At 40.9% G+C, this 18,424-nt stretch overlaps 1 protein-coding gene across 3 annotated transcripts in view; it reads left to right on the top strand.

The window, feature by feature from the left end:
* Nucleotides 1–18,424, top strand: part of GMDS (GDP-mannose 4,6-dehydratase) — a 795,040-nt gene that overhangs the window by 161,716 nt on the left and 614,900 nt on the right. For 2 of the 3 annotated variants that reach the window (XM_003417823.4, XM_010597535.3), the window contains exons 2-4: nt 755–799; nt 10,540–10,627; nt 12,453–12,562. In XM_003417823.4, coding sequence (XP_003417871.1) covers nt 755–799; nt 10,540–10,627; nt 12,453–12,562 — 243 coding nt within the window. Of the gene's footprint in view, nt 1–754; nt 800–2,009; nt 2,118–10,539; nt 10,628–12,452; nt 12,563–18,424 lie in introns of those variants that run through there. The other variant, XM_064279810.1, reaches the window with a different exon arrangement.

The raw sequence follows: 18,424 nt of genomic DNA, 5'->3' as shown, positions 1-18,424 counted from the left end.
GTGCTGTCTGATGCTCGTCTTCCAGTACCTGCAGCCCACATGGCCTTTCTCAGTGATGCCAACACGTGTGCTGTCTCCCTCCTTTTCATGCCCTCCCTATTCCTGAGTCCCACGGTTCTCACCCCAGCTCTCCCACGACTCCTTTTCACAAACCTCAGATTAGCGTGATGTCCAGTTTCATGTTCTGGTAGCACCAAGCTCTTCTGCTCTGCCACCCGTGTTTTGTACATCACACTTTGTTTCCCAGTTGCCGTGGCATCAGTTCTGACTCAGCGGTGACCCCATGTGTGTCAGAGTAGAACTGTGCTCTATAGGGTTTTCAGTGGCTGATTTTTCAGAAGTAGATCACCAGGTCTCTCTTCTGAGGTGCCTCTGGGTGGACTCAAGCTGCCAACCTTTCAGTTGGTAGCTGAATGTTTGCACCGCTCAGGGGCTCTGTATCACACACTAGTAAGTGGCAAAGCTGAAACCCAAGGTGACCTGACTCTGCAGCCTCATCGCCTGCATGGATTTCAGTTTCTCCCTCTGTAAAGGTGGTCATGGCACCTCTTTACTGGGCTGCTGTGGAACGCTAATGGGAGATGTCTGTGAAATGCCTTGTGAACAGTGAACACCGTGCTCTGCTTATCAATATTATGTTGTTATCCTTTTAGACCTTATCACCTTTAAGCGATGTTCTCAAAATGCTCTGTCTCTGCTGCCTCTGTGCCAGCCATGATGTGTCTGACATTGTCCCTTCTCCCTCTCTCCCCAGGATGGTTCCTACTTGGCTGAGTTCCTGCTGGATAAAGGCTATGAGGTGAGTGACTCAGCCAGCAGGCCCCAGCGGCCAGAATCGCGCGGACACAGCAGCCTCACGCTTCCTCTGCTGCTGTCCGTCCACAGTATGTGTTTTCCACTGAACTCTGATAACAAATCAGAGCCGGGGGAAGAATGTGTGCTTGGCTTGTCATCCTGCCAGCTCATTGTGCTGGTTATCTCCTGGTGAGCTCCGGTGGCTTCCCCTGTTCCCGAGGGCTAGCTGTTGTGTACGCTTCCCGCCTTCCCAGATAGCGCAGCCCCTATGTAAGCTAGCGCTCTTCAGTTATTAGGGTGAGCTTAACAATCCATGTGTCACATAAATCCATCCCACTCACGGTCAAGTTGCTTAATTTGGAAATTGGGCAGAGCAATAAAAACCAAGCTGATCCTTGCAAGCTTGATTTAAAAATTTAAACCTATGGGTTTTTGCTTTCTAATAGGTAGCCATATACATACATATATATATAAAATATATATATATATATATATATATATACACGCACACATATAATTTATTTATTTTACATATATATAATTCATTTTACTTTTGTTGTTGTTGAGAGTATACACACCAAAATATACACCAATTCAGTGATTTCTACAGGAACAGTTTAGTGACATTGATTACATTCTTTGTGTTGTACAACCATTGTCAGTCTCCCGTACCAACGTAAACTTACTGCTCCCGGAGTTAACTGTCTGATCTTTCTAGTTGCTCTTGTCAGTTTGATCCCATATAGATAGATCTTAAAAGATTACACTGCTCAAGGCAGACATTCTTTACTAGTTAAGCTGAACTATTGTTTGGTTTTAAGAAGACTTCAGGGATGTTTTTGGTTTAAGGTTTAAAGATTATTTCAGGGCAAATGTTTCAGGAGTTCATCCAGCTTCCATGGCTCCAGAAAGAATGGATTCCATGGGAATTTGAAATTCTGTTCTGTATTTCCCCCGTTTTGATCAGGATTCTTCTATAGAATCTTTGATCAAAATGTTCTGTAATGGTATCTGGGCACCATCCAGTTCTTCTGGTCTCATGGCAAAGGAAGCAGTTGTTTATAGAGGCAATTAGCCACACATTCCATGTCGTCTTCCTGTTGTTTACGCTCCTTCTTTTGTTGCTCCAGGTGAATAGAGCCTAAATTGTTGTACCTTGGATGGCCGCTTGCAAGCTTTTAAGATCCTGGGCACTGTGCGATGAACTAGGAGGCAGAGCAGAAACACTGAACACATTATTAGGCCACCGAACTGGGATGTCCCATGAAACCATGACACTAAACATCCAAACCAAGAAACTAAAACCCATGAGGTGTTTGATTGTACGTAAGCAGCCTCAGCAGCTACTCCTTTTTTTTTTGTCTTGTAAATATATCTATCATACAATTTTTGCCAATTCAACCTTTTATAATTATACAGCTTAGGGACAGCAATTACATTAATCGACTGTGCAGCTCTACCCTTAATGCAGTTTTTCCGTCACAGTAAACCAAAACTTAGTACTCTGCCAGCAAGAGCCCCTGTTTTCCCCTCCCTCCCACCTCAGGTAACTACTAAGAAACTTTGGTCTCTGTACATTTGCCTGTTCTTGTCTTTTTATATATGTGCGGTCATGTAGCATTTGTCTTTTTGTGATTTACTTATGTCACTCAGCATAATGTCTTCAGGCTCCATGCACATTGTAGCATGTAAAAGACTTCATTTTTCTCTTACGGGCTGAGTAGTTTTCCATTGTATGTGTGCACCACCTTTTGTTTATTTATCCGTTGGTGAGCATTTAGGTTGTTTCTACCTTCTGGTTATTGAGTAGTGCTGCAATGAACACTGGTGTACAAGTCTCTGTTTGAGCCTCTGCTCTCAGATTTCCAGGGTCCATACCTAGGGGTGGAATCGTTGGGTCGTGTGGTCATTTCATTTGTTGAGTTTGGAGGAGCAGCCATGCTGTTTCCCATGACGGCTCTACCAGTGTGTATTCCCAGCAGTAATGGCTAAGGGTTCCAGTTTCCCCACAGCCTCACCAACATTTGTGATTTTCTGTTTTGTTTTTTTTTAATCTTAGTCATCTTCCAAAAAAACCCAAACCTGTTGCCATCAAGTCGATTCTGACTCATAGCGATCCTATAGGACGGAGTAGAACGGCCCCATAGAGTTTCCAAGGAACGCCTGGTGGATTCAAACTGCGGACCCTTTGGTTGGCAGCTGTAGCACTTAACCACTAGGCCACCGGGGTTTCCTAGCCGTCTTAGTGGGAGTGAGATAGTATCTCCTTGTGGTTTTGATTTGCATCTGTCCGATGATTAATGACACTGAGCATCTTTTCATGTGTTTAGTGGCCATTTGAATGTCCTCTCTGATGAAATGTCTATTCAAGTCTTTTGGCCGGTTTATGATTGCATTATTTGTCTTTTTGTTGTCGCAGTTTTATATATATTTTGATTATTAGTTCCATATTGGATATATGGTTTCTGAAGATACTTTTCCAGTCTGTAGCTTGTTTTTTCACTTCTTTAGTAAAGTCTTTTGAGGAACAAAAGTTTTTAATTTTTTATGAGATCCCGTTTATTTTGTCTTTTGCTGTTTGCACTTTTGTTATTATATTACATAATCCACTGTTAAAAGCGAGACCTGACAACATTGCCTCTGCATTTTCTTCTAAGTATTTTATCATTTTAGTTTGCACATGGTCCTTAATCCATTTTGAATTTGTTTTTGAGTATGGCATGAGGCATGAATACTGTTTCCTTCTTTGCGTGTGAAAATCGATGTTCTCAGTGACAGCCATATATTTCATGGGAACTCAGCCTTCCAGATGGGCTGTCATCATTGTCATCTCCACCTCCTGGTCCCCCCTCGCCTTCTCCTCCTTCTGCTTTTTTTCTCCTATTTTCTTAATAAAAACTAAACAAAACATTTTCTACTCTCCTTAAAAGAAAAACAGGTTATATGTATCGAATCTGATGTTGCTCAGGTTGTATATCTTTTCTTTAGAACAGTTTTCAGATACACATATGCATATAAATTCATGCTGCAGCAGAAAACAAAAACACCACACAGCAACCTAAATGCTCTGACCTGCTTTAGGAATGTTTACGTTAGTAAGTTTGAATTGTCTGTTTATAGGTGTTCCAATTACAGGTGTGTTGTTTAAAAAAATGTGTATTTGGGCAAGCGGAAAAATAATAAGGAGTTTGGCATCTAAACTGAAGTGGCACTTGCTCTCCTGGGTTTTGACATCGATTTCCAAGGTGTGAGTGGTGGGCCGAGGCAAGAGATGGAGAAGGTGATCATGTGTATGTCCAGAACTGAGGGGAGGAGGGCACAGCTGAGGCAGGTGAGGGAGGGTTTCTCTGTGGGAACCCGATGCCACAAGGTTTGGGCCTGGAAGTAGTGTGGTAGATGTCAGTCTTTCTCCTTCTGGAAGGACCAGGAGCGCTGGGGTGCTGTCGATGTTCCTTGAAAAGGCTGGGAAGCATGTGGACAGAGGCAAAGCTTCACTCAGGTGTCTCACTAAGGAAGTACCTGACTTCAGGATACAGGTAGGAGTGTTCTTCAATAGATGAGGGATTGAGAAATAGATGTAATGAGAACATGGGGCTGCTTCATGGGCTGCAAATGTTTTCATTCCATTGGCATTTGACATTATGAGAGCAGATTTGATTTCGATAACAGAGAAAAAAGAAGGCCCATTTGGTGACTCACAGGTATGGAAGGAACACATCATTGAGACACTGTCTGGAGAAATAAATTTAAGAGTGAGACTCATAAATGGATAGAAGGAAACCTTATAGATGATGCAGGTTGAAGGTGTGGCACTCCAAAGCCTGGCAACAACGATTCCTCATCATGGCACAGCGAAATGTGAGCTCTGTAGAGTTGGCAGGAGTGAAAGGTGTTTATCCATACCATATTCAACTTTAATAGGCTGCGGTCCTTCCTTTTAAGAGGTTGATATAGTCAAAGAATACGCTGTTAAGGAGGATTGGGTGGCACATACATTATCTGTTTGTGCTTAGAGTAAATGTGAAGGTGATTCTACAAAGAGGCTGCCTTGGAAAGTTCCCAGAATGTCATGGTTGCTTAGACCCTGAGCAAAAGGACAGGGCTAGTGTATTGCTTGCAGTGGACTGAGACGGGGTAGGTTCAGACAAGCAGAGACTTCTAACTCGGTAGTACATCAGAATCACCCAGAGTCCAGGTGAAGACAGGGTTGCTGATTCATAGATCTGGGTGAAATTGGAGATGGCCTTTCTAGCAAGTTCTCAGTTTTTGCTGATGTTGCTATCCTGGTAGGACAGTTTGAGAATCACTCCAACAGAAGGTTCCATCAAGATCAGGTGACTGATGTAATCATAGGTAAAGATGAACAAAGTGTCTAAAGACGTCTAATTTTGGGGACCTGGCTTCTCTGGGCAATCATATTTTTTGAATCTAGTCTTTGTATGTAGAATATTACTAGCTCAGAAACAACTGGAAACAACATACTTTTCGGTAGCAAAGTGCAAGATGGGAACAAATAAACACTGTGAAGAGAAGCTACAAGTGCTATGGGCAGGCTTGATGGGGAGACAGAGTTGTTCTTCCTAGGAAAGAATGCTTCCTAGGATTCTCCAGAGAGACAGAACCAATGAGATATATATATATATATATATATACTCCTCACTTACCGACTATTTCTTTATCTGACATTTCGCATTTATGACAATACTAAAAAATCTGATTGTTTTGTGCATTAATGACATATATTTGGCAGTGACTAACGCCAAAGTGCAAGGTGAGAATAACGCTGACTATGATGGTTACGGTTGTGTGTCCACTAGGCTGGGCCATGATTCTCAGTGGTTTTGCAGTTATGTGGTAATGTAATTTAGTAGTTATGTGATGATGTAATTTGGCAGTTACATGATGATGTAATTGGGCAGTTATGTAATGACATAGTGATCTTCCATTTTGTGATGCTCATCCTCCATTTTTGCACGGTGCCTTTTTTTGTCTAACGACCTGGTTTTTGGAACCTAACTATGCTGATAAGAGAGGGATAGGTGTATGTGTATGTATACACATATATGTCCCTTATAAGGAGCCTCAGTGGCATAGTGGTTAAGCACTTGGCTGCTAATTGAGAGGTCGGTGGTTTGAGCTCATTAGTTTCTCAGCAGGAGAAAGATGTGGCCGTCTGCTTTGATAAAGATTTACAGCCTTGGAAACCCTATGGGCAGTTCTTCTCTGTCCTGTAGAGTCGCTATGAGTCATAATCAACTTGATGGCAATGGGTTTGATTTTTTGGTTTAAGATAACCTATATTAAACAACTTGGTAACAAGCATATCAGAATTTGAAATAAAGAATAGGTAAATTTTGAGCTTTTCTTTCAGAAAAGAATGCTGTTGTTGTTGTTAGGTCTCATTGAATTGGTTCCAACTCACAGCAACCCTATGTACAACACAATGAAACACTGCCTGATCCTGCACCATCTTCACAGTAATTGCTGTACTTGAGCCCATTGTTGGCAGCCACTGTGTCAGTCCACCTCATTGAGGGTCTTCTTCTCCTTCACTAAAATTCTGCTTTACCAAGCATGATGTCCTTCTCCAGGGACTGGTCCTTCCTGATGACACGTTCAAAGCACATAAGATGAAATCTCACCATCCTCGCTTCTAAGGAACATTCTGGCTGTACTTCTTCCAAGATAGATTTGTTTGTTCTTTTGATATTCCGTGGTATATTCAAAATTGTTTGGCAATGCCATAATTCAAAGGCATCAATTCTTCAGCCTTCGTTATTCATTGTCCAGTTTTAGCATGCATATGAGGTGATTGAAAATACCATGGCTTGGGTAAGATGCACCTTAGTCCTTAAAGTGACATCTTTGCTTTCCAGCACCTTTAAAGAGATCTTTTGGAGCAGATTTGCCCAATGCAATACGTTGTTTGATTTCTTAACTGCTGCTTCTATGGGTGTTGATTGTGGATCTAAGTAAAATGAAATCCTCGACAACTTCAGTATTTTCTCCGTTTATCATGATGTTGCTCATTCGTTCAGTTGTGGAGTTTTGTCTTCTTCATATTGAGGTGTAATCCATACTGAAAGCTGTAGTCTTTGATTTTCGTCAGTAAGTGCTTCAAGTGCTTGTCACTTTCAGCAAGCAAGGTTGTATCATCTGCATGTCGCAAGTTGTTAATGATTCTTCTTCCAATCCCGATACCCTGTTCTTCTTCATGTAGTCCAGCTTCTTGGATTGTTTGCTCAGTATACGAATTGAGTAAGTATGGTGAGAGGATACCATCCTGATGCACACTTTTCCTGATATTAAACCACGAAGTATCCCCATGTTCTATTTGAAGGACTGCCTCTTGGTCTATGTAGAGGTTCCTCATAAGCACAATTAAGCGTTCTGGAATTCCCATTCTCCACAATGAAATTCATATTTTGTTATGATCCACACAGTCGAATGCCTTTGCACAGTCAACACAACACAGGTAAACATCTTTCTGGTATGCTTTGCTTTCAGCCAAGATCCATGTGACATCAGCAATAATATCCCTTTTTCCGTGTCCTTTCTGAATCGGTCTTGAATTTCTGTCAGTTCCCTGTTGACTTACGGCTCCAACTATTTTTGAATTATCTTTGGTAAAATTTTACTTGCATATGATACTAATCATATTGTTCGATAATTTCTGCATTCTGTTGGATCACTTTTCTTTGGAATGGGTACAAATATGGATCTCTTGTGGCCATTTGGTTAGGTAGCTGTCTTCCAAATGTCTTCCAGTGCTACATCCGTTTGTTGAAACGTCTCTATTGGTATTCTGTCAATTCCTGGAGCCTTGTTTTTTGCCAATGCCTTCACTGCAGCTTGGAGTTCTTCCTTCAATACTATCGGTTCTGGATCGTATTCTACCTGCTGAAATGACTTATCGGCAATAACCACTGCCTTTGGTGGAGTATAGGGAAATGGAAAAGACATGGAATATAAGGATTGTCAGATTGCTGTCTACTGGAAATGATTTGTTAGAATGTGGAGTTTCTGCGTGTCCTATCTTGATCTGGGAGAATCCTTGAAGGCTTTGGGTGACATTTCTTTCTGGGTTGTTGGATATCCCAGAAGCCCTGGTGCTTTAATTTAAAAAGGAAAATCTTTTTAAGGATTTGGTTTTGAAACTGTACTTAGTGACAGCAGGATCGAGCCAGTTGACCCTCAGCACTGCCACTTCCTGACTGTGTGATCCTGGGCCAGTGTCCTGTCTGTAGGATGGGAAGGGCAGTAGGAAGGTTGTAGTGCAGGCCGAAGGGTTTAATGTTTATGAAGAACAGCATCTGTCTGGCATGTGGGCACTGCCATGTGAATGGTAGCTGTTGATATCACCTGAATAATCAGTTTTTTTTTCTAAATGTGAGGGGCACACTTGCCTCCAAGAGAAATTTAGACACTGCAGAATTGAAATCCAAAGGTAATAATTTTCCATTGTGTTGAATAGAATACATAAATAATCCAACATTTCCCTGTTATATTGTCTAGTCTGACTCTGGCTTTGAAAGTCGAACAGCTTGGTTCTGACACTGGAGAACTTTCCCTTCATCCTTTGGTTAATGGAAGGCGAAACTGGCCAGAACACACACTTCCATGGATTAATACCTTGGTTTTTCAGAGTTCTGTTTTATTTTTGAAGTGCTATAATTTAATACAGATTTTGAGTAAGTTTATATAAAGCCAAATTCTGCTCATTTATCTTTTCAGTTTGAGTTCCTAACTTCTTATCTTCTTTCCCCCCCAAATCCTTATGAAAACAAACAAAAAACCCTACCTACATCCCTTCTGTAATGAGAAGGCTGCTAATCGCAAATTCTTAACTAGATTATCCAGTTTGCACACATTTGGCTTGTCTTAAAGTTTGTATTTTACCTGTCTCAGGCAGATAGATTTTGCTCTCATTAGTTCTTAGAATAATACTTGCTGCCGTGGATTAAGCATTTGGCCAGATTTTCTTTTCCTGGTGTACACATACCAAAAATTGGGAGTGAGGGGGAATTAAAAGTGTGCAGTGTATATGTATCAGCATTTTCCTGTGTTTTGGGCTGTTGGAATATTTGAGTTAACGAGAATCCTGCAATCAAGAGAAGAGAGCATAAATCAAATTCTTTCTTTCTTTTGGTCAAAGTTAAATTCTGTTTTTAGAATGTAGACAATTCTGTGCTTGTATCTGAGAAATTGATATTTCAAAAGCAATTTTGGTGGTAAACACCAATTTTGTTGTATATGAATATGCGTGTGAACTTGCTTTTTATAAAAAAAAGATTAAATTTGTAGAGCTGCTCAACTTGACAATTCAGTAGCAGCTAGAAAAATTGGAGACCATGAAGTGGAGTAAATTCTAAGCTTAATGTGAGTGTTATTTTTTCCACTTCTAAATTAAGAAATGAAAACCTATAGCCAAACTCAGTTTGATGTTTTCTAGATTTTAATGTTTGACTTCTAAAATGTCAACCAAATTTGTGATGTTCCCTGCTTAAAATATTTTCATACTGACCAAATCTTCTTGAGTTTAGTTCTTCTGGATAACAGTGTCAATGAGTGCTTTTCTCTTTGGCTAAAGCAACTTAACCAACAGAATTAGTCATTACAGTTTAAATGTGAGTGTGTTGTATCCTCTGCATAAATCAGTTTCTCATATTTGCCATATAAAATGATGATGACATTTCTTTCTATTTAAAAGAAAGTCTTATGTGCTTATAATTTCCCCCTTGCATCTGGAATATTTGAGTCATGCCAAGAATTAATTTTGGTTTGACATAAATGGAAAATGATTGAGTTAAAATAGAAAAGTGTATTCAGCTACAAATGAATCTACCCAACATTAGAAGGAACATTTTAAAATAAGTCAAGGATTAAAACTGCCATCAGTGGGACGGGAACTTGGACATCTGGCCACATAGCTGGTGTTAACCTTGGCAGTCCTGACACAAGGAGGAAGTGGGGTTGGTTCTTGAACAATTTCTTTTATGTATCAGACACAGTCTTTTCTTCAGTATCTGACAGGTATGCGTTCCTGTTTCAACTACTTTTTCTCTCACATGTATCATGCTTAAGTTAAAGATTAAAAAAAAAAAATTCTCTCAATTTGAGTTTTCTTAATGCTTTAAATCCAGGAGTACATGAATCTTGTCCGTAACCTGTGCCACTTAGCTTTCTGGCATTTCCATGTGCCACGTAATAGCAGCTGCAGATGCAGAAATATCTAGAATAGACTAGAGGCCTTAGCTCTAGGGACACTGGAAAAGTCACATTGGCTTCAGGGCCTCCGGTTCTCTATGTTGTGTGTGAAACAGGCCGTGCGTTTGCTTTGCTGATATGACCTCACGTGGTCTGTCTTCAGTTTCAAACTGAGGAGATATTTTTGTCAGCAGTAGGGCCGTAAGGGTATGTGGCTGGAAAAGGAGACATCTGAGTATCTACAACTCAGCATTCATTCTGAAATCACGTAATTTTCTAATTGCTTTTGTTGCTGTTGCCAGTAGAGAGAGAGAAAGATGGAGGTTTCTTGAGGTAGGTTGCAGTGGTTGGGGGCATTGGAAACTGAGCAGTAGAACATTTTCTAATAATTTGAAATAAATGTTTTCCTTAATAAATAAAGGATATGTTTATATTTTTCATAAGGCTAAACATTAGCAAAAGAGCTTCTGAGTTGCCTGCTAATCCTCATTACCCACTTACCATGTTCTTTTCTCTTTCTACACCACCAAACCTCAGGTCCACGGAATTGTCCGGCGATCCAGTTCATTCAATACAGGTCGAATTGAACACCTGTACAAGAATCCCCAGACTCATAGTGAAGGAAGTAAGTCACTTTCTTTTTCTCACATCCCTTTCTGTAACTTCCTACATTATGCTAAGGTATTTTTACACGTCATTTTTTTCAGAGCCTATCAAGTCACAATATTTACCCATGAATTATCTGCTTTGACAATTATATGCAGGCTTTGAAAGCCCTTCATTGCTTGCTGCTCTCAGGCTCTGGTGTCATCTTGGTTTGGGTTAGTGCTGAGACATTGGCTAGGTGATTCTGCTCAGAGACCAAGAGAAGAAATGCCTTTGATTGCCCTTCCCCAGGTGTCCCTTTTCTCTCCAGGAAGATCAGTTTCATAAAAGTAGAGCACTCCTTTTTTCTTACGGTCTAATTCAGTCATGTTAAGCAATCTTTGTACATTTAATTAATTTTTAAAATAATTTTTGAAGACAGGTAAAAAAAAAATGGCAGTCAAAACTACATTTAAATTGCTTTACAGACCATTGTCAGTATTTGTAGTTGTTTGCTATTTTTGTTAATAAAATTGCCTTTATGTAGCTGTACAGTTTAAGGAGCCCCGGTGACACAATGATTAAGCGCTTGGCTGTTAACGGAAGAGTTGATGGTTTGATCCCACTCAACCACTCCATAGAAGAAAGACCTGATGATCTGCTCCCATAAAAATTATAGCCTAAAATGCCCTCTGGGGCACTTACTCTGTCACATGGAGTCGTTATGAGTCAAAAATCGACTCAACAACACCTAACAACAACACAACAAGCTATACAGTTTGCATAGCACAGCCACAGTGTTTTCTCATTCGATCTTTGATCTTCACAGCAATGCCTGGGGTTATCAGGGAGGCCACTTTACAGATGAGGAAATGGAGGCCGAAAGGTCATATACCTAGAAAAAGTCAGGGCTGGGGCTAGAACACGGTGTTTCCAACCTCGTATTTTGTCTGCAGTATTCTACCAGTTTTACCTAGCAAGCATGGTACAACTGCCTTGTAAACCATGAGTGATTTTGTGTTCACCTCAGAGCCTCTGAATATTCAAAGATTTGGGTTACTTATATGTGTGGAGATACCATCAGGAAAATGGTCTAGTTGTGCACAGAAATGGCTTTGCACCTCAGTATTTAAATTATTAAATGCATCCTTCGTGAACATTATTACTGTTTTTGTGCAAAGTGCAGAATAGTACTGCCACTGGATCTCGCTGTAGATCAATATTATGTAAAAATAACGTAAAGATGAAGGTTGCCAGTCATCCATCTATGTGTGCCATCCTTACACTAATGAAGTCAGCATAGTGTCTGCTTTGATTGAGGAGTTGGGCTAGACTGGTTGCCCTTTAATGAATTATGTCATTCTATCAGGCATTTCATGGAAGACTTTAAGTCTTGATGCTTGTAAAGCACTTAAAAATCCCTAGATGGTTGTATCTGAGCAAATACAGAACTACCTTCACCATTATCACTGTGTAACAGATTGCTTTAGAGAATATGCACATTGCTACAAGATTTTCTTTGAATTCTTAAGCTCACTCTCATAAACCATTTTACATCCACCTGGGAGTCATTTATTAATTGTATAATATCCAGCATAATGATGTTATGATCTTATAAAAAGTTATCTGGGTTCACCACTATAAATCCTTTACAGACATAGGCTAAACGTGTAAATGTCTTTCTGCTGCTGCTTAGGTTCTTTAAAGATAACAGTTATACTCTGCTGCTCCAGAGCCATCAAATAGAACATTGTAGTTTTGACCCTGGTTTTCAAGCTTTCAAAATATGCATTTCACTTTTGATGCTTTACAAGTTGGGCTTTTCTTGTTTTCTTCTGTCTCACGGTGTGTTTTTGCATCCTAAGACATGAAGCTGCACTATGGTGACCTCACAGACAGTACCTGCCTAGTGAAGATCATCAATGAAGTGAAGCCCACCGAGATCTACAACCTGGGTGCCCAGAGCCACGTCAAAGTAAGCCATTCTCATGAATCGCAGTATGTTGGCTGCCTTCCTTGGGCATTTGTGTTTGGCTTTTGTCTGTTGCTTCTTCTTTTTTTTTTTTATAATTTTTATTGTGCTTTAAGTGAAAGTTTACAAATCAAGTCGGTCTCTCACACAAAAACCCATATACACCTTGCTACACACTCCCAGTTACTCTCCCCCTAATGAGACAGCCCACTCTCTCCCTCCACTCTCTCTTTTCGTGTCCATTTCGCCAGCTTCTAACCCCCTCCCACCCTTTCATCTCCCCTCCAGGCAGGAGATGCCAGCATAGTCTCAAGTGTCCACCTGATCCAAGAAGCTCACTCCTCACCAGCATCCCTCTCCAACCCATTGTCCAGTCCAATCCATGTCTGAAGAGTTGGCTTCGGGAATGGTTCCTGTCCTGGGCCAACAGAAGGTCTAGGGGCCATGACCACCGGGGTCCTTCTAGTCTCAGTCAGACCATTAAGTCTGGTCTTTTTATGAGAATTTGGGGTCTGCATCCCACTGCTGTCCTGCTCCCTCAGGGGTTCTCTGTTGTGTCCCCTGTCAGGGCAGTCATTGGTTATAGCTGGGCACCATCTAGTTCTTCTGGTCTCAGGATGATGTAGTCTCTGGTTCATGTGGCCCTTCCTGTCTCTTGGGCTCGTAATCGCCCTGTGTCCTTGGTGTTCTTCATTCTCCTTTGATCCAGGTGGGTTGAGACCAATTGATGCATCTTAGATGGCTGCTTGCTTGTGTTTAAGACCCCAGACGCCACTCTCCAAAGTGGGATGCAGAATGTTTTCTTAATAGATTTTATTATACCAAATGAGTTAGATGTCCCCTGAAACTATGGTCCCCAGACCCCTGCCCCTGCTACGCTGGCCTTCAAAGCATTCAGTTTATTCAGGAAACTTCTTTGCTTTTGGTTTAGTCCAGTTGTGCTGACCTCCCCTGTATTGCGTGTTGTCTTTCCCTTCACCTGAAGTAGTTCTTATCTACTATGTAATTAGTGAATGCCCCTCTCCCACCCTCCCTCCTCTCGTAACCACAAAAGAATGTTTTCTTCTCAGTTTAAACTATTTCTCAAGTTCTTATAATAGTGGTCTTATACAATATTTGTCCTTTTGCAACTAATTTCACTCAGCATAATACCTTCCAGGCTTCTTCATGTTATGAAATGTTTCAGATTCCTTACTGTTCTTTATCGATGCATAGTATTCCATTGTATGAATATACTATAATTTATTTATCCATTCATCCGTTTGTCCGTTGCTTCTTAATGCAGTAATGCAACCACTGGTCTCAGTTCTCATGTTTGCTGATCAGTATTAGTTTGGATATTAGTGCATCCTGACAGAAATTCTAATAAGTTTTTAGAAAGTATATAGTCTATTATTCAACAATATAATCACATCTCACCGCTGCCATTAAAATAGCTTTTTTTTTTTTTTTAATGGCAGTACTCGTTTATTTCAGGTTAATCCCGCAGTTCTGAGCCACTCATGGATGTGTTTTCTGCTGTTAGATATCACATTATGAATGAAGTATTTTGTTAAGATGTTAAAAGATGTAACTCAGGAAAACCTCTATTTTAATATTAATTTACAGTAGTAGTTATATTACTGGCTGACAGAATAACATTTTTTTGAGTCCCAATAATCTGCTAAATTAGGTGAATTTACTTTTTATTGTGAGCAGTAAAAGTCACTGAAAGAAAAGCTCTTTTTAGCCTCTTTTCTCCTCAATATGATGTGATGCAGCTAATACCAATTTTCTTTCCTTTCGCCTGTATTCTCTGGTGGCCTGTCTACTTGTCTTTAGTTTTTCTTTCTGAATTGTATGACAGTAAACCTGAAAACCCCGTCCTCAGGGTTCTAGGACTCTGCTTAATTCTGGTGTTTGTTGCTGTGTCCTCTGCTCCCTTAAGTGAGGGAGTCTGAAGTAAGAGGTGACGTGGGGTCTGTTTCTATACTTGGCCAATCAGGACTGTTAATGTAGTTTAGAAAGAAAAGCAAATAACTGTTAAGCTAAAAACTGCCCAATTCAATCGAACCCAAAAGGAGCCGCTGGTCAGACAAACTGTCTTTGGCCAGGGCATACCAGAGTTCTAAATACAAACATGGCCAAAGCTGCTAAATCTTCGACACATAGCAGGTGGTCTGCTAGGGAAATCTGCAGATTAAGATTAGGTAGAACCCGTGGTCATGCCAAAAAGCAGAGACAGAAGCCTGCAGACACAACCCAAAATCTGAATATGAAATGAGAAGGAACTCAAGATCCCAGAGGACTCACCAGATAGCTTCCACAGCTCCTCGTGGAGGCAGAGAGCCTAAAAGTGGGGTCCTTCACCTGCGTCCAACAAGGGCTTCAAGGCCATAGGAGGCTGGTAGCTTCGGTTCCGCTTCTGACACCAAGTAATGGTTAAAAATGAACCACAATTTCTGAAAAATTGAAAGAAGCGTTTTATTCAGATTCAAACGTTTGCAAACTGGGAAGCACCAGGATGAAAGTTCAAAATGGCGTTCCAAAGAAGGGGCATAAGCGTACATCTTTTATACACAGTTTTGTAGAACTTTGTACACAGTTGGGGAGGGTATGGGGGTACATTTGATTGGTTGACATTCAGCACGTTCTCGTAAGACTCATTTATCAAGAATTTCTGTTGGCTGGGGTACTCAGCCTTAGCCACAGTTTCCTGCATTCCAGAGCTGGTTCCTTCTGTTTCCTGGACCATTCTGGGCAGGCCACCTCAGAATGTTGCCGAACAAGTGTGGTCATGGGTCATATACTCTAAAAAGCAGAAGCAGGGACCTAGGACAAAATGGAGCTGGATTCAGACCTGTGTCAGCCATTTTACTTATGTCAAGTGCCTCAGTTTTTTTTTTTAAATTGTGCATTAGGTGAAAGTTTACAGAGCACATTTGGTTCCCATTCAATAGTTTGTACATGAAGTCTTCCATGGCCTTGGTTTCATTCCCTACAGTTTGTCAGCACTCTCCCTACTTCCACCCTGGTTTCCACATTTCCTTTCATCCTGATTTTCTACCTCTTCCTGCGTTCTCATCTTTGCTGTTGGGCAGATACTGCCCTTTTGATCTCTTATAATTGACTTAAGTGCCTCAGCTTTAGAATGCACTTTCACAGAGGCTTGAGAGAGATCCGGGGCAGAGGTACAGATCCAGGCCGGATGTATCTGACGCCAAGACGGCAGACAGAAAGACACACCTGTGTTTAGAGGGTGGAGGGAGGACAGGTAATCACTGACGGTGGGATAGCCTGAAGTGGAGGGGCAGGGGGATGGATTTGTGTCACGTAGTCAAGACGTTAGGCCATTTTAAGCAGGAAGGGTGTCAGCAGTGCTGGATGCTTCAGATAAGTCAAGAGGGATGAGGACCGGGAAGAGGCTTTGGTAGCTATGTTAGAGGTCATTTGTGACTTTTAGAAGGAGCATTTTAGCAGTGTTAACAGAAGGAGTTAGCCAGAGTACAGGGGGTTAGAAGTTTAGTGGTTAGTGGGAAATGTAAATTGAATGAATTATTTTCTAGACATTTCCCAGTGGAAGGAAGACAGGGAATATGATAGAGAAAGTTGAGGCCAGTACTGTCTGCTGGTTGCTGCCCCTCACCCCTGAATTTCTGACTTATCGGGTCTGGGGCAGGAGCTGAGAACTTCATTTCTGGAATGTGGTCCGGTGATGCTAGTGCTGGTCTGGGGCCAGACCCTGAGAACCAGGGCTTGTGTGCTTCAGGCTTCCTGGCTTATCCATATGTAATGTGCCGCCTTCAGTGCTTTCTTTCTTTAATCTATCGGGTTTTGAATTCGATACAGGATAATTCTGGTACTTGCCAGTTAATGACCATATGAACTTTTAAAGCCTGAAATGATACCCACAGTCAGGAATGATGAGAATGGAAAGAATCTAAAGAGAATTGCTGTATGTTTACAGCAGAGCTGTTCATATTCTGAGCAGTCTGTAGTCTGGGAGAATAAACGGTTCTCAGGAACTTCTGGTGCTTTAGAGAAATAGTGTGCTTTCAAGGCCCTGTGAGAGCACCCTTTAAAGCCCAAGTCCCTAACCCTTCCTTATGACCTAAGGACAGATTGATTTTTGGTAATGGGAAGGTGGGGCGGAAGGGCCTGGGATGACAGCAGCCTGCTCCTCTGTCAGCTTACCAGGGTTCACCACTCTGTCCCCCGACCACTCCAGGGCTCAGGGCTTTGGGTTTCAATGGGCTGCGTCTGTCCTAGCAGGATATCAGGGTTAGGATAGAAAAAGACGTATTTTGTTTCTTACAGTTACTTTCTCTGTATAAATCAGCTTTGTTCTCATAGACAACAGATCTTTTTTTTTTTTTTTTAATGGAATAAATGTTCTTTCTGACAGTGTAATGATTGCAGTACGGCTAATTCAAATCCATATCTTCTTCTTATGATTTGGCGTGATGCTCTTTTGAAAGATGGTTCTAATATTAGCACATTATGTATTTAACTTTGCACGGTGACTTCCAGCCCGTTGTTGGGCATTGTTTGTGTTGGCTTCCCTTTGTGCAGAGTAAAGTCTTCTATCGCTCTCACTTCCAGTTAATTTGATGTGGGCTATGGTATTTTTTTTTCTTTTTTTTATGTATGCTGAAAGTAAGGAAAATAAAATAATAGGAAGTTGGTCTGGTTTCCTGTAGGAAACCAATGAAGATGAAATTGGTCCTTGGAATAAACCCGCAGAAGTCTGGGAAATGCTGTCTGAAGATGCTTTTCTGAATCATGAACAGAAAAAATTATGACTCATGAAGTGGGTCATTGAAAGGCTGCTTGGCCCACATGTGGGAGAAAGTGAGAGAGGACTGAAGTGGACTGGTTAAGAGCAGAGAAGCCTAGCCCGGTGACATCATCCAAGTAGAAACAAAGTATCCAATATGTAGTCCTGCCCATTTTGATGGAGAAAATATTTAGGAACCTGCATTTTTTTTCCTGTGTAAGGTTTTATAAATAATAGTTTTTCAGTAATTTCTGTCTTAAATTTCTTATTTGTTCCAAATCCGTTACCATCATGCTTTTGAAATTTTCCACCATTTCTTGTGGCATTGATTGTCTGCTATCCTTCAGGGAGTCAGACCGTTGGAAAGATCTTTATACACTGAACCCACTCCAATATTACTCCCTTTTGCCTCTGTCACAACGTCATGTTGGAATTGCCGTGATTTTTTTTGCAGAGAAATGAAAGTTATGCAATCATGGAATGTTACAGCTGGAAGGAACTTCAGAGATAATTTCATATGAATTCTCATTTCTACAAATGAAGTCATCTGTCTGCTGGCCAGTCTTGGCCAGGAGCTCTGTATTCCGTAATAGAATTTAAAGACCATCTATGACAAAGACGGTCTCCACTGGTATAATGGAAAATAATTCTCACTTAAGTACTTTTTTCCCACATATCTCAGTTTCTTCTTAAGCTTGTTTTTTTTCCTTATGTCTTTAGGAGAAAGAATGTCACTTACTCTTCTCGTTTTAGTTTTGAGGAGGATTTTCAAATCCCTTAGGGGTTTTAAAGACCATTAGTAAGTCATTCTTCGACTTTCTCCTATTCAAATTGAGTAACTCCATATTTTCCACTCCTTTTTTAATCATTTAATTGCGCTTATTACTTTCTTTTAAATGCTCTTTAAATTATTTGCTTAGTTTTGTTTCATGGTAGCTAGGGCTGTGCAGTAGTTGGCTAAGTGGCTGGGAGGTAAACTGAGGCATGAGCAATGTATGGGCTAGGATTTCCCCTTACATTTGTTGTGGGGGACCAGTTAGCCGGTCCTGTACATGGAAGACAAAGGGTCCAAATCCAAGCAGTTATTATAATGGGACTTGAAGCCCAAG

Source organism: Loxodonta africana, chromosome 1 (assembly GCF_030014295.1).
Source record: "Loxodonta africana isolate mLoxAfr1 chromosome 1, mLoxAfr1.hap2, whole genome shotgun sequence".
In the NCBI taxonomy this organism is placed as follows: domain Eukaryota; kingdom Metazoa; phylum Chordata; class Mammalia; order Proboscidea; family Elephantidae; genus Loxodonta; species Loxodonta africana.
This window is presented reverse-complemented; position numbering and strand designations above follow the sequence as displayed.